At 47.0% G+C, this 16,350-nt stretch overlaps 1 protein-coding gene across 1 annotated transcript in view; it reads right to left on the reverse strand.

Moving 5' to 3' along the window:
- Nucleotides 1-244: 244 nt before the first annotated feature.
- zbtb11 (zinc finger and BTB domain containing 11) overlaps nt 245-16,350 on the reverse strand; it is a 30,663-nt gene continuing 14,557 nt past the window's right edge. Inside the window, exons 3-10 of the mRNA XM_061978403.2 lie at nt 14,369-14,600; nt 13,304-14,289; nt 9,331-9,642; nt 6,651-7,047; nt 3,222-3,339; nt 3,005-3,163; nt 2,755-2,930; nt 245-895 (exon numbers count right to left, since the gene is read on the reverse strand). Of these exons, the coding sequence (XP_061834387.2) occupies nt 387-895; nt 2,755-2,930; nt 3,005-3,163; nt 3,222-3,339; nt 6,651-7,047; nt 9,331-9,642; nt 13,304-14,289; nt 14,369-14,600 (2,889 nt within the window). The 3' untranslated portion in view covers nt 245-386. The remainder of the gene's footprint in view (nt 896-2,754; nt 2,931-3,004; nt 3,164-3,221; nt 3,340-6,650; nt 7,048-9,330; nt 9,643-13,303; nt 14,290-14,368; nt 14,601-16,350) is intronic.

Below are 16,350 nucleotides of genomic sequence, written 5' to 3' on the forward strand. Positions count from 1 at the left end.
GTTTATGAAAGTGCAGTTATCAATCGTTTTTTTTGCATCATTTTGATTTAAAAGTACTACTAAATATATTAGTTGTTTCTTGGGGGTTTTCTCGTTACATCCCTAATCGTGACCTTACTGACACACGTCAGCGGGCTGCGGTCAAACGGTACCTTTGTCTCTCAGGCGGGTGTACCTAATGAAGTGTCCGCTTCCAATGCTGGTGAGCCTTCCGCCTTGCGGCGGCGAGCCTGCCGTGATCAAAGAGTGAACAAAGGAGAAGATGTGTCAGTGTCGGTTTAATGAGCTCATTTCTAGAAAGTTTTCACCTGAGTGTTCTTGTGGGCCGACATGATTTGCATATGGATATTAATAACAATAAGAATATGTACACGGTAAGAAAAGGTTCACTCCACTTCCATGGTCTGGACGGCCTCAGGCGCCTCCTCCACCTTGACGCCGGTGATGGCGTGCTGCGCCAGGACGTAGTTGACCACCTGCATGATGCCCTGATCCGACAGCACCGCGCCGTCGGCCACCTGCACCGCCTCCACGGCGTCCATGGCCTCCACCGTCTCCTCGGTGATGAGCACCGTCTCGATCTCCTCGGAGGGCGGCGGCTGGGCGAGGCGGAGCTCGGGCGGCAGGTCGGCGGGCAGAATGCTGACGGCGTGCTCCACCTGCGTGCCCTGGTTGTGGAACTGCAGCGTGTCCTTCTCCAGCATGATCTTGCCCGGCAGGCTGTCCACGTGGTGCTTGGTCATGTGGCGGCGTAGCGTGCGGGCGTCGATGTGGCCCTCCTGGCAGACGGGGCACACGTACGGACGCTCGCCCGTGTGCGTGCGCACGTGGCGCTTGAGGGAGCGGGCGTCGGCCCACGCCACGCCGCAGGTCACGCACTCGAAGGGCTTTATTCCTGGAAAGGGGTTCACATTTGATCCCACAACTGAAATGCTGAATTGACAAAAATCTGGATGACGTAACACCAAACCTCATTCAGGGACCAAATATTAATACAACATTACATAATTACACATTTATAGGACCGATATCATTGCACACTTATTTATTTTCATTATTAGGGCCCGCATGGCCCATTGTATAAGGACTCCCAATGCAATGGGACATAAGGACCTATTGAATTTCTAAGGTTTTATTATTATTATTCTTCCGCAACTTTGCGCTGTAATTTGACCCCCTTAACATACTTCAAAACTCACCAAATTTTACACACACATCAGTAATATACGGCAAAACTTTTTATCAAAAAACCAAACCTCAAAACTCAAAATTGCGCTATAGCGCCCCCTACGGGAAAAAAAACCTACCGTATTTTCCGCACTATTAGCCGCACCTAAAAACCACAAATTTACTCAAAAGCTGACAGTGCGGCTTATAACCCGGTGCGCTTTATATATGGATTAATATTAAGATTCATTTTCATAAAGTTTAGGTCTCGCAACTACGGTAAACAGCCGCCATCTTTTTTCCCCGTAGAAGAGGAAGTGCTTCTTCTTCTACGCCAAGGTAAGCACCCGCCCCCATAGAAGAAGCGCGCGGGTATTACGTTTCATTTCCTTTGTGTGTTTACATCTGTAAAGACCACAAAATGGCTCCTACTAAGCGACACACTGTGGTTCTAGCTTGCCATGCTAATGGCCAGAAACTTCCACCCATGGTGATATTCAAAAGGAAGACCTTGCCAAAAGAGAACTTTCCAGCCGGCGTCATCATAAAAGCTAACTCGAAGGGATGGATGAAGAAAAGATGAGCGAGTGGTTAAGGTAAGTTTACGCGAAGAGGCCGGGTGGCTTTTTTCACGCAGCTCCGTCCATGTTGATATACGACTCCATGCGCGCCCACATCACAGATGGTGTCAAAAAACAAGTGAAGCACACAAATACAACACTCGCCGTCATTCCGGGTGGATTAACCAAAGAACTCCAACCGCTCGATATTGGTGTCAACAAGGCATTTAAAGCACGACTGCGAACGGCGTGGGAACAATGGATGACTGAAGGCGAACACACCTTCACTAAGACAGGGAGACAGCGCCGGACGACATACGCCAACATCTGCCAGTGGATCGTAAATGCCTGGGCGGATATTTCGGTCTCAACTGTGGTCCGAGCTTTCCGGAAGGCAGGATTCACGGAACTGCTGGAAAAACAACAGCGACACTGACTCTGATGACTTCGACGAGACGGAGCCGGCCATTTTGGATCCCGTAATTCGCCCAACTTTTTAATTCGGACACCGTAGGAGAAGAATTCGAGGGATTTATGAATGAAGAATAACTTCAGAAAGTGAGTGTTATGTTTATTTTGTGTGTTGTGACATTAACGTTCGAGCAACATTAAGTTATTGCTATTGCTCTGCACTATTTTGAATTTTACTATGTTTGTGATTGCACATTTGCACATTACCGTACATTTTGGCAGTGAACAGAGTTGTTAGAACGCTGGTTTTTAATATATTATTAAAGTTTAACTGACCTATCTGACTGTTTTTTTGACATTCCTTTAGCGCAGTTAGATGCGGCTTATAACACGGGGCGGCTTATAGGTGGACAAAGTTTTGAAATATGCCGTTCATTGAATGCGCGGCTTATAACACGGGGCGGCTTATGGTGCGGAAAATACGGTACATTAAGGGGAAACACTGGTTGATATTGTATATCGTCTATATCGTGCAACCCTAAATATAAAATAGTTATTAATAGACATGAGCTCCACTTCCTCCTGCACTAGAAGTATAACATACTATAGTAGTTACCTTGATGAGTGTTCATGTGACGCCGGTACTCCCTGAGCTGGACAAACTTCCTGCCACAATGCTCGCAGTGGCGCTCCAGGTTCTGTTTGACGCGGCCTTTCTTGCCATGCGTGGCCTTTTTCACGTGCCTCCTGAAGAGCGCTTTCTCCAGGAACTCCTTCCCGCACACGTTACACCTGAAGAGGAGAAGAGGGCGTGGCGTTTTGGCGCGTGAAACGTGACCTGCGGACGACGGCGTTACGCCACTCACTTGTACGGCTCCACCACGCTGTGCGACTTGACGTGCGAGTACCAGTCCTTCTTCCAGCTGTAGCACTTCCCACACACGTCGCACTGGAAGGGCTTGAGGACCAAGTGCTTGTTCATGTGCTGCTGCAGGTCTTTGGCCTCGAAGAAGCGCTTGTCGCAGCTGCCAAAAACAGTCCGTCAGGGGCGTTATTGGGAAGGAGGCGGGACGCCAAACTCACCGGGAACAAGCGAACGCCCGCACGTCCGGTTTAGGTTTGTGCTTCTTCAGGTGTTTGCTCAGCGCCGAGGCTCGATAGAAGGTGGCTCCGCACTTGTTGCAAAGGTACTTGGACTCACCTGCAGACAAACATGGAAACGCTGTTTGAGAGTGAGCCTGGTGTTGGAGGGTGAGCGGAGTTTTTTAGGGTGTGCATGGCGTTTGAGGGTGTGGCGTTTGCGGTTGTGGCTGGTGTTTGCGGGTGAGCCTTGTGTTTGCGGGTGTGGCTGATGTTTGTCTGTGTGCGGGGTGTTTGCGGGTGTGCGGGGTGTGGCTTATGTTTGCAGGGTATGTGGCTTATGTATGCCGGTGTGTGGTGTGTTTGCGGGTGAGCCTGGTGTTGGAGGGTGAGTCCGGTGTTGGAGGGTGTGCGGGTGTGGCTGACGTTTGCGGGTGTGCGGGGTGTTTGCGGGTGTGGCTGGTGTAGGTGGGTCTGCAGGGTGTGGCTGATGTTTGCGGGTGTGCAGGGTGTTTGCCGGTGTGGCTGGTGTTTGAGGGTGTGGCTGGTGTTTGCCGGTGTGGCTGGTGTTTGCCGGAGTGGCTGGTGTGGCTGATGTTTGCCAGTGTGCGGGGTGGCTGATGTTTGCGGGTGTGGCGTTTGCGGGTGTGGCTGGTGTTTGCGGGTGAGCTTTGTGTTTGCCGGTGTGGCTGGGTGTGGCTGATGTTTGCGGGTGTGGCTGATGTTTGTCTGTGTGCGGGGTGTTTGCGGGTGTGCGGGGTGTGGCTTATGTTTGCGGGGTATGTGGCTTATGTATGCCGGTGTGTGGTGTGTTTGCGGGTGAGCCTGGTGTTGGAGGGTGAGTCCGGTGTTGGAGGGTGTGCGGGTGTGGTTGACGTTTGCGGGTGTGCGGGGTGTTTGCGGGTGTTTGAGGGTGTGGCTGGTGTAGGTGGGTGTGCAGGGTGTGGCTGATGTTTGCGGGTGTGCAGGGTGTTTGCCGGTGTGGCTGGTGTTTGAGGGTGTGGCTGGTGTTTGAGGGTGTGGCTGGTGTTTGCCGGTGTGGCTGGTGTGGCTGATGTTTTCCAGTGTGCGGGGTGGCTGATGTTTGCGGGTGTGGCTGGTGTTTGCGGGTGAGCTTTGTGTTTGCCGGTGTGGCTGGGTGTGGCTGATGTTTGCGGGTGTGGCTGATGTTTGTCTGTGTGCGGGGTGTTTGCGGGTGTGCGGGGTGTGGCTTATGTTTGCGGGGTATGTGGCTTATGTATGCCGGTGTGTGGTGTGTTTGCGGGTGAGCCTGGTGTTGGAGGGTGAGTCCGGTGTTGGAGGGTGTGCGGGTGTGGCTGACGTTTGCGGGTGTGCGGGGTGTTTGAGGGTGTGGCTGGTGTAGGTGGGTGTGCGGGGTGTGGCTGATGTTTGCGGGTGTGCAGGGTGTTTGCCGGTGTGGCTGGTGTTTGAGGGTGTGGCTGGTGTTTGAGGGTGTGGCTGGTGTTTGCCGGTGTGGCTGGTGTTTGCTGGTGTGGCTGATGTTTGCCAGTGTGCGGGGTGGCTGATGTTTGCGGGTGTGGCGTTTGCGAGTGTGGCTGGTGTTTGCGGGTGAGCCTTGTGTTTGCCGGTGTGGCTGATGTTTGCGGGTGTGGCTGATGTTTGTCTGTGTGCGGGGTGTTTGCGGGTGTGCGGGGTGTGGCTTATGTTTGCGGGGTATGTGGCTTATGTATGCCGGTGTGTGGTGTGTTTGCGGGTGAGCCTGGTGTTGGAGGGTGAGTCCGGTGTTGGAGGGTGTGCGGGTGTGGCTGACGTTTGCGGGTGTGCGGGGTGTTCGCGGGTGTGGCTGGTGTAGGTGGGTGTGCGGGGTGTGGCTGATGTTTGCGGGTGTGCAGGGTGTTTGCCGGTGTGGCTGGTGTTTGCCGGTGTGGCTGGTGTTTGAGGGTGTGGCTGGTGTTTGCCGGTGTGGCTGGTGTTTGCTGGTGTGGCTGATGTTTGCCAGTGTGCCGGGTGGCTGATGTTTGCGGGTGTGCAGAGTGTTTGCCGGTGTGGCTGGTGTTTGCCAGTGTGGCTAGTGTTTGAGGGTGTGGCTGGTGTTTGCCGGTGTGGCTGGTGTTTTCTGGTGTGGCTGATGTTTGCCAGTGTGCGGGGTGGCTGATGTTTGCGGGTGTGGCGTTTGCGGGTGTGGCTGGTGTTTGCGGGTGAGCCTTGTGTTTGCCGGTGTGGCTGGGTGTGGCTGATGTTTGCGGGTGTGGCTGATGTTTGTCTGAGTGCGGGGTGTTTGCGGGTGTGCGGGGTGTGGCTTATGTTTGCGGGGTATGTGGCTTATGTATGCTGGTGTGTGGTGTGTTTGCGGGTGAGCCTGGTGTTGGAGGGTGAGCCCGGTGTTGGAGGGTGAGTCCGGTGTTGGAGGGTGTGCGGGTGTGGCTGACGTTTGCGGGTGTGCGGGGTGTTTGAGGGTGTGCAGGGTGTGGCTGATGTTTGCGGGTGTGCAGGGTGTTTCCCGGTGTGGCTGGTGTTTGCCAGTGTGGCTGGTATTTGCCGGTGTGGCTGGTGTTTGCCGGTGTGGCTGGTGTTTGCCGGTGTGCAGGGTGGCTGATGTTTGCGGGTGTGGCTGGTGTTTGCCGGTGTGGCTGGTGTTTGCGGGTGTGGCTGATGTTTGTCTGTGTGCGGGGTGTTTGCAGGTGTGCAGGGTGTGGCTTATGTTTGCGGGGTATGTGGCTTATGTATGCCGGTGTGTGGTGTGTTTGCGGGTGAGCCTGGTGTTGGAGGGTGAGTCCGGTGTTGGAGGGTGTGCGGGTGTGGCTGACGTTTGCGGGTGTGCGGGGTGTTTGCGGGTGTGCGGGGTGTTTGAGGGTGTGGCTGGTGTAGGTGGGTGTGCAGGGTGTGGCTGATGTTTGCGGGTGTGCAGGGTGTTTCCCGGTGTGGCTGGTGTTTGCCAGTGTGGCTGGTGTTTGAGGGTGTGGCTGGTGTTTGCCGGTGTGGCTGATGTTTGCCAGTGTGCGGGGTGGCTGATGTTTGCGGGTGTGGCTGGTGTTCGCCAGTGTGGCTGGTGTTTGCCGGTGTGGCTGGTGTTTGCCGGTGTGGCTGGTGTTTGAGGGTGTGGCTGGTGTTTGAGGGTGTGGCTGGTGTTTGAGGGTGTGGCTGGTGTTTGCAGGTGTGGCTGGTGTTTGCCAGTGTGGCTGGTGTTTGCAGGTGTGGCTGGTGTTTGCCAGTGTGGCTGGTGTTTGCCGGTGTGGCTGGTGTTTGAGGGTGTGGCTGGTGTTTGAGGGTGTGGCTGGTGTTTGAGGGTGTGGCTGGTGTTTGCGGGTGTGGCTGGTGTTTGCGGGTGTGCTGGGTTTTCGAGGGTATGGCTGTTGTTTGATGGTGTGCCTGGTGTTCGCACGTGTGTCTGTTGTTTGCGGGTGTGCCTGGTGTTTGCGGGTGTGCCTGGTGTTTGCGGGTGTGCTTGCAGGTGTGTGGGGTTTTGGTGACCTGTGTGCAGGCTGGTGTGCTCCTCCATGTTGCGCTTGCTGACAAAGGACTTGTCGCAGTGCTGACACTGGAACTGCTTGGTGACGTCATGCAGAACACGGTGCATCTTCAGGTTGTACTTGTGGGCGAAGGTCTTGCCGCACACCTTGCACGCGTGCGGCCGCACGCCCGTGTGCTGCAGCATGTGCACGCTGAGCGAGTAGAGGCGGGGCAGCGTCTTGCCGCAGAGGTCGCACACATACTTGCGCGTGGTCTGCGGCGGCGCCGCCGTCGTCTTGTTGCCGCGCTCCTCGTCCGACACTTTGGAGGCGGCGGGCGCTCGCTGGCTGCTCCTCTGCTTGTGGCGGGTCAGGTGGGCGCGCAGCGAGGCCACGTACTGGAACTCTTTGTTGCACAGCTACAGCAAGCACAAACACTTTGATGAATATAACATGCACACAAATATGCACTTCAAAGTAGGGGATGGGCGACAAAAATATCGTAAATTGATAGTAGATAGTAGTGAAGAAAGGTAGGTTCCATGAACAAAAGCACTCGCTCTCTGGTAACCAAAAAACACAGGAAGTGATCAGGTAAGAGTGTCAATTATCAAGTTTATATTATATATATATATATACACACAGACACATACATACATATATTTTTAATACGTCAGGTCAGGAAAAAACACAGAGTCTACAGGTAAAAGCCAGTAAATTAGAATATTTTGAAAAACTTGATTTATTTCAGTAATTGCATTCAAAAGGTGTAACTTGTACATTATATTTATTCATTGCACACAGACTGATGCATTCAAATGTTTATTTCATTTAATTTTGATGATTTGAAGTGGCAACAAATGAAAATCCAAAATTCCGTGTGTCACAAAATTAGAATATTACTTAAGGCTAATACAAAAAAGGGATTTTTAGAAATGTTGGCCAACTGAAAAGTATGAAAATGAAAAATATGAGCATGTACAATACTCAATACTTGGTTGGAGCTCCTTTTGCCTCAATTACTGCGTTAATGCGGCGTGGCATGGAGTCGATGAGTTTCTGGCACTGCTCAGGTGTTATGAGAGCCCAGGTTGCTCTGATAGTGGCCTTCAACTCTTCTGCGTTTTTGGCTCTGGCATTCTGCATCTTCCTTTTCACAATACCCCACAGATTTTCTATGGGGCTAAGGTCAGGGGAGTTGGCGGGCCAATTTAGAACAGAAATACCATGGTCCGTAAACCAGGCACGGGTAGATTTTGCGCTGTGTGCAGGCGCCAAGTCCTGTTGGAACTTGAAATCTCCATCTCCATAGAGCAGGTCAGCAGCAGGAAGCATGAAGTGCTCTAAAACTTGCTGGTAGACGGCTGCGTTGACCCTGGATCTCAGGAAACAGAGTGGACCGACACCAGCAGATGACATGGCACCCCAAACCATCACTGATGGTGGAAACTTTACACTAGACTTCAGGCAACGTGGATCCTGTGCCTCTCCTGTCTTCCTCCAGACTCTGGGACCTCGATTTCCAAAGGAAATGCAAAATTTGCTTTCGTCAGAAAACATGACTTTGGACCACTCAGCAGCAGTCCAGCTCTTTTTTTCCTTAGCCCAGGTGAGACGCTTTTCGCGCTGTTTCTTGGTCAACAGTGGCTTGACACGAGGTATGCGGCAGTTGAAACCCATGTCTTTCAAGCGTCTCTTGGTGGTGGATCTTGAAGCACTGACTCCAGCAGCTGTCCACTCCTTCTGAATCTCCCCCACATTTTTGAATGTTTTTTTTTTCACAATCTTGACCAGGGCGCGGTGATCCCTATCGCTTGTACACTTTTTCTGACCACAGTTTTTCCTTCCCTTTGCCTCTCCATTAATGTGTTTGGACACAGAGCTCTGAGAACAGCCAGCCTCTTCAGCAATAACCTTTTGTGTCTTTCCGTCCTTGTGCAATGTGTCGATGGTTGCCTTTTGGACAGCTGTCAAATCTGAAGTCTTCCCCATGTTTGTGTAGGCTTCAGAACTGGACTGAGAGACCATTTAAAGCCCTTTGCAGGTGTTTTGAGTTAATCAGCTGATTAGTTTGTGGCACCAGGTGTCTTCAAAATGTAACCCTTACACAATATTCTAATTTTGTGACACACGGAATTTTGGATTTTCATTTGTTGCCACTTCAAATCATCAAAATTAAATGAAATAAACATTTGGATGCATCAGTCTGTGTGCAATGAATAAATATAATGTACAAGTTACACCTTTTGAATGCAATTACTGAAATAAATCAAGTTTTTCAAAATATTCTAATTTACTGGCTTTTACCTGTATATATATATATATATATATATATATATATATATATATATATATATATATATATATATATATATATATACATACGTGAGAGCCAAGTGATAAGGTAATAAAAGTCCCTAATAGATGATACATTCGGAAAACTAAGGAGCTAATTGTTTTTTAGTCTTTGTTTAAAAAATGCAAGTGAAAACTTGACATTGTTTGTTGGTTTCAAATGGAAAAACAAATATAGGATTTGTCAAATAAATGTTGCAACAACACCTTACAAAGTTTGCGTGTGTACATTATAGACTACTTCTGTCTTTGAATCTTATTTGATGTATATATTTTCCACAATGCTGCTGCAATGACGATATAGTATATATAGTATATTCCTGCTGACCAAGGTGGGCGTGGCTTACACTGCACTTGTATCCTCGCGCCTTGTCGTGCTTCATGGCGTGCATGATGAGGGCGTAGCGCCTTGGGAAGGACATGCCGCACTCCATACACGTGTAGTCTCCCTCCGTGGCGCCGTCTGCCGGCGCTTTGTCTCCCTCTTCTGTTGCCGCCTCAGGGTCCGCCGACTTGGTGGCGGCCTCGTCAGAGTCAACGTGTTCGGAAGAAACATTCACAGGGACGTCAACTTCTCCCGCGGACTCCTTCTCTTCTGCTGCAGAGTTCTCCACCGGCTGCTTGGGAGGGCGCCCCCTCTTTCCGGGCCTCTGGACCACCTACACACATTATTATTATTATTATTATTACACACCAATTACACCCAGACTTTATTTTGACACCAACATCGCCCCCTTGTGGTGAAAAGGTGTAACGGCCATAACGTCCTTCCATGTGCTCTGATCCTCCCGAAATCGTTGATGGTTGGTCAAGCATTGGGAACATTGTCATAGCTGTTATTATGCTAACGTTAACGTGCTGACGTTAGCGTGCTAACTATTTTAGCTAACTTCGTAATTGACACAAGCTAACTGTTCGTATGCTATTTTTTTTGTCAATTTTACAGCCGTACACCTCAGAGTCATATATCTTGCTACTTGACACAAGCTAACTGATAGCATGCTAAAGTTCACATGATAGCTAACTTTTAGCATGCTTTTTTTGGTACATTTTACAGCCGTACACCTCAGAGTCATATACCTTGGTAAATGACAAATGCTTAATGTTAACATGCTTTTTTAGTAAATTTTACAGCCGTACACCCCGGAGTAATATAACTTGGTAAATGACAAATGCTAAATGCTAACATGCTTTTTTAGTCAATTTTACAGCCGTACACCTCGGAGTCATATACCTTGCTATTTGACAAATGCTAACTGTTAGCATGCTTTTTTGGTCAATTTTACAGCCGTACACCTCGGAGTCATATACCTTGCTATTTGACAAATGCTAACTGTTAGCATGCTTTTTTTGGTCAATTTTAGAGCCGTACACCTCAGAGTCATATATCTTGCTACTTGACACATGCTAACTGTTAGCATGCTTTTTTTGGTCAATTTTAGAGCCGTACACCTCAGAGTCATATATCTTGCTACTTGACACATGCTAACTGTTGGCATGCTTTTTTTGTCAATTTTACAGCCGTACACCTCGGAGTCATATAATTTGGTAAATGACAAATGCTAAATGTTAACATGCTTTTTTAGTAAATTTTATAGCCGTACACCTCGGAGTCATATACCTTGCTATTTGACAAATGCTAACTGTTAGCATGCTTTTTTTGGTCAATTTTAGAGCCGTACACCTCAGAGTCATATATCTTGCTACTTGACAAATGCTAACAGTTAGCATGCTTTTCTTTGGTTAATTTTACAGCCGTACACCTCGGAGTCATATATATATCTTGCTGCTTGACAAATGCTAAATGTTAGCCTGCTTTTTTTGGTCAATTTTAGAGCTGTACACCTCAGAGTCATATATCTTGTTACTTGACACATGCTAACTGTTAGCATGCTTTTTTTTGTCAATTTTACAGCCGTACACCTCGGAGTCATATACCTTGGTACTTGACACATGCTAACTGATAGCATGCTAAAGTTCACATGATAGCTAACTGTTAACATGCTTTTTTTGGTCAATTTTACAGCCGTACACCTCAGAGTCATATACCTTGCTACTTGACAAATGCTAACGGTTAGCATGCTTTTTTTGGTCAATTTTAGAGCCGTACACCTCAGAGTTATATACCTTGCTACTTGACACATGCTAACTGTTAGCATGCTTTTTTAGTCAATTTTACAGCCGTACACCTCAGAGTCATATATCTTGCTACTTGACACATGCTAACTGTTAGCATGCTTTTTTAGTCAATTTTACAGCCGTACACCTCAGAGTCATATATCTTGCTACTTGACACATGCTAACTGCTAGCATGCTTTTTTTTGTAAATTTTACAGCCGTACACCTCAGAGTCATATACCTTGCTACTTGACAAATGCTAACAGTTAGCATGCTTTTCTTTGGTCAATTTTACAGCCGTACACCTCAGAGTCATATATCTTGCTACTTGACACATGCTAACTGTTAGCATGCTTTTGTTTTGTCAATTTTACAGCCGTACACCTCGGAGTCATATACCTTGGTACTTGACACATGCTAACTGATAGCATGCTAAAGTTCACATGATAGCTAACTGTTAAACATGCTTTTTTTGGTCAATTTTACAGCCGTACACCTCAGAGTCATATACCTTGCTACTTGACAAATGCTAACAGTTAGCATGCTTTTCTTTGGTTAATTTTACAGCCGTACACCTCAGAGTCATATATCTTGCTACTTGACACATGCTAACTGTTAGCATGCTTTTTTTTTGTCAATTTTACAGCCGTACAAAAGAGTCATGTGTGTCTTGGTACGTGACACGTGCTAGCTGTTAGCATGCCAGCATGATAACAATAGTTCATTATTTGAGACGGAAACTGCAGTCCTAACTTGGTACCCGACACACGCCACACGTTAACATGCTAACGTTAAAGCCCAGGCGTCAGCAATGCGCGCCGACTCGCTTGAACCCGAACGGCACGGGAGTGCGAGGACCCGTTCAACGCTGCTCGCAGCTTTAATGATTATAATTATTATTAGGGCCCGCATGGCCCATTGCAAAAGGAGTCCTTATGCAATGGGACATAAGGACCTATTGAATTTCTAAGGTTTTATTATTATTATTATTATTCCGCAACTTTGCGCTGTAATTTGACCCCCTTAACATACTTCAAAACTCACCAAATTTTACACACACATCAGTAATATACGGCAAAACTTTTTATTAAAAAACCAAACCTCAAAACTGCGCTCTAGCGCCCCCTACGAAAAAAAAAACTAGACTGCCTGTAACTCCCACTAGGAAGGTCGGAGAGACATGAAACAAAAACCTTTATGTAGGTGTGACTTAGACCTAGATTTCATAATAGTATATTCTCGGGCAAAAATCAACAGGAAGTTGGCAATTCCCCCTTCAAGACAAAAAAGTACTAAAAACAGTCACTTGTCTCTTTGAGCTGTAATTTGACCCCCTTAACATGCTTCAAAACTCACCAAACTGAACACACACATCAGACTGGCTAAAATTGCGATCTAATGAAAAAACCGAACCCCAAATCTCAAAATTGTGCTCTACCGCAATTTTTTAATAAAACGCAGAAAAAACTGCTCCTCGGAAGAAAAAAATGACAATACTGCCTGTAACTCCCACTGGGAAAGTCGGAGAGACATGAAACAAAAACCTCTATGAAGGTCTTACTTAGACCTACATTTCATAGATTGACAACCCTCAGCAAAAATCAACAGGAAGTTTGCAATTTCCCCTTCAAAACAATTTTTTTTTATAAACCGGTCACTTCTCTTCAAACATGATCTCCTCTGAGCGCGTTTGTCGTTTCTGCTTCAAACTAACACAGGAGAGAGATTGAACCCTTCCAAATAAAAGTTATCGAAATAATTTTTCTAACTGCTCCGGTTTTGATTTTATGAGCCTTCAAAGAACCGCTGCGCTGATGCTGCTGCGCTGATGCTGCTGCACTGATGCTGCTGCACTGCTGTTTTCTCTAGATGGCTGCTTAAAAGCAAGAAGCACCAGCGTGCCCACACAATGCAGACAAGGTAGGTACACTAGACAAAAGTATTGGGACAATTCGGACTAAAAGTAGACAAAAGTATTGGGACACTTAGGACTACCACTGGACAAAAGTATTGGGACACTTACTACTACCACTGAACAAAAGCATTGGGCTACTGGACAAAAGTATTGGGACACTTACACTGGACAAAAGTATTGGGACACGCGGGCCCGACCAACGCTGCTTGCAGCTTTAATTATTATTATTATTACTACCCAGAGCGATGTACATTAAAAGCGGGTAATAATGACATTCATGTTTTTACCTTTGGGGTGGTGGTGTGTGGGGGGGTTGCGACTCTCTTTCCCTCCTCCTCGCCCTCCAGGCCCATGTGCAGACGCGCGTAGCCTCCTTCCGCCATTGAGCGTTGCCGCAGTCGTCGTTTGCTGGGGTCGGACATGTCCCCCTGCTTGTCTTCATCGGTGGAGAGCCCCCCCTCCTCCTCCTGCTCCACCGGGGGCGCCAACACCTCCACCTCCACCTCCACCTCCTTCTTCACTTTGGCCGGCCGCCCACGTTTACGTTTCTGGGGCGGAGGATCAAGCTGGTCCGGCGCCAACGTCTCGGTGGCCGTACCCTCGGCTACCGCCGGGGTGGGCGCCTCAGGCGGGGTGACCTCCGAGGGCTCGGCCGGGTCCGCCTCCACGTTTAAGACAAATGTCTCTGCCTCTGCCTCTGCCGCCTGGGGCTGCTCGATGGCCAAGCAGAAGGATTTGCCGACACCCGCTTGTCCGCTGTGGGTGACCACCGTCATGGTTTCCCCCTCCTCGCCCTCGCCGCCGTGGGAGATGAGAGCCGCTTGACCGGCGTGCGCTATTAGCGTCAGCGTCTGGCCGTCCTCGCCTTGCAGCACCGTGGTGCCCTCTACTGCCTGAGCATCGACGGCCACCTGCTGCTCGGTACCGCCAGGCGCCACGATGGTAAAGGGCTCGCCTGCCACTGCCAGTCCTGTGTGGGTCACGACTGCGCTGCCGTCACTCTGAATGGTGACCGTGTACGCGCCGCCTCCGTCCGCGGCGTCCTGAGGGGACGCCACATGGTCGGGCACCACCGTGTGGACGTGCCTTCGCTGGTACAGCATCAGCTGCCGCCCCTCCACCTGCTTGTGCACCGACTCGCAGATCTGCAGCACCTCCGACATCAGCAGGTGGCGCGCCAGGTTGGCGATCTCCGCCATGATGCTGAAGTTGAACGTGAGCGTGGACGTGTAGGCGAAGTCCAGCAGCGGCAGGAAGCTGTCTTTGGTGAAACCTGCGCGGCGAGAGAAATCCACAGCCGGTGAAAAGCGAGCGGCGGCGGCGCGACTCGCGCGGACGACACGCAAACTCACCGGCGAGGTCGACCACGGCTTCGTGCGTGGTGGCGGCGCCCTTCTCGAAGAAGAGCTCGTTGAAGTACTCGCTGCACGCCGCCATCACGGCTTTATGCGCCCGGTATTCCTCGCCCTCGATCAGCAGCGTGATGTCACAGAATTTATTGCCGAGGCGCTGCTGGTTGAGCTTGTCCAACATGGTTTGTCCGTGTTGGGACAGGAACTGGTTCACCTCACCTGTGCTGTTCACCTGGAACACGTTTCATGGCATTAGGACTCATTATCAACTATATATATAACATTTTAAGTTGACACATGGGATCGGTATTGGCAGATCTCGCTCATGGAAGATCGGAATCAGCAGTATAAATTGCTGATTGGAACATCCCTATAAACTATCATAATTGACTTACATAAACCAGTGTAATTCTGTTATAGTCACACCTTTTCCCATAATTGATGTACATCAAGCACCATAATTGGCTTTCATAAGCTATCATAATGAACTTACAAAAACAATTGACTTTCATAAGCTATCATAATGAACTAACAAAAACAATTGACTTTCAAAAGCTATCATAATTAACTAACAAAAACAATTGACTTTCGTAAGCTATCATAATGAACTTACAAAAACAATTGACTTTCATAAGCTATCATAATTAACTTACAAAAACAATTACTTTCGTAAGCTATCATAATTAACTAACAAAAACAATTGACTTTCATAAGTTATCATAATGAACTTACAAAAACAATTGACTTTCATAAGCTATCATAATTAACTTACAAAAACAATTGACTTTCATAAGCTATCATAATGAACTTACAAAAACAATTGACTTTCGTAAGCTATCATAATGAACCTACAAAAACAATTTACTTTCATAAGCTATCATAATGAACTTACAAAAACAATTGACTTTCATAAGCTATCATAACAAACTTACAAAAAACAATTGACTTTCATACGCTATCATAATTAACTAACAAAAACAATTGACTTTCGTAAGCTATCATAATGAACTTACAAAAACAATTGACTTTCATAAGTTATCATAGTTAACTTACAAAAACAATTGACTTTCATAAGCTATCATAGTTAACTTACAAAAACAATTGACTTTCGTAAGCTATCAAAGTTAACTTAAAAAAACAATTGATTTTCGTAAGCTATCATAATGAACTTACAAAAACAATTGACCTTCATACGCTATCATAATTAACTTACAAAAACAATTGACTTTCATAAGCTATCATAATGAACTTACAAAAACAATTGACTTTCGCAAGCTATCATAATGAACTTACAAAAACAATTGACTTTCGTAAGCTATCATAATGAACTTACAAAAACAATTGACTTTCTTAAGTTATCATAATGAACTTACAAAAACAATTGACTTTCGTAAGCTATCATAATGAACTTACAAAAACAATTGACTTTCATAAGTTATCATAATTAACTTACAAAAACAATTACTTTCGTAAGCTATCATAATTAACTAACAAAAACAATTGACTTTCATAAGTTATCATAATGAACTTACAAAAACAATTGACTTTCATAAGCTATCATAATTAACTTACAAAAACAATTGACTTTCATAAGCTATCATAATGAACTTACAAAAACAATTGACTTTCGTAAGCTATCATAATGAACCTACAAAAACAATTTACTTTCATAAGCTATCATAATGAACTTACAAAAACAATTGACTTTCATAAGCTATCATAACAAACTTACAAAAAACAATTGACTTTCATACGCTATCATAATTAACTAACAAAAACAATTGACTTTCGTAAGCTATCATAATGAACTTACAAAAACAATTGACTTTCATAAGCTATCATAGTTAACTTACAAAAACAATTGACTTTCGTAAGCTATCATAAAGAACTTACAAAAACAATTGACTTTCATAAGTTATCATAGTTAACTTACAAAAACAATTGACTTTCATAAGCTATCATAGTTAACTTACAAAAACAAT

Source organism: Nerophis lumbriciformis, linkage group LG18 (assembly GCF_033978685.3).
Source record: "Nerophis lumbriciformis linkage group LG18, RoL_Nlum_v2.1, whole genome shotgun sequence".
In the NCBI taxonomy this organism is placed as follows: Eukaryota; Metazoa; Chordata; class Actinopteri; order Syngnathiformes; family Syngnathidae; genus Nerophis; species Nerophis lumbriciformis.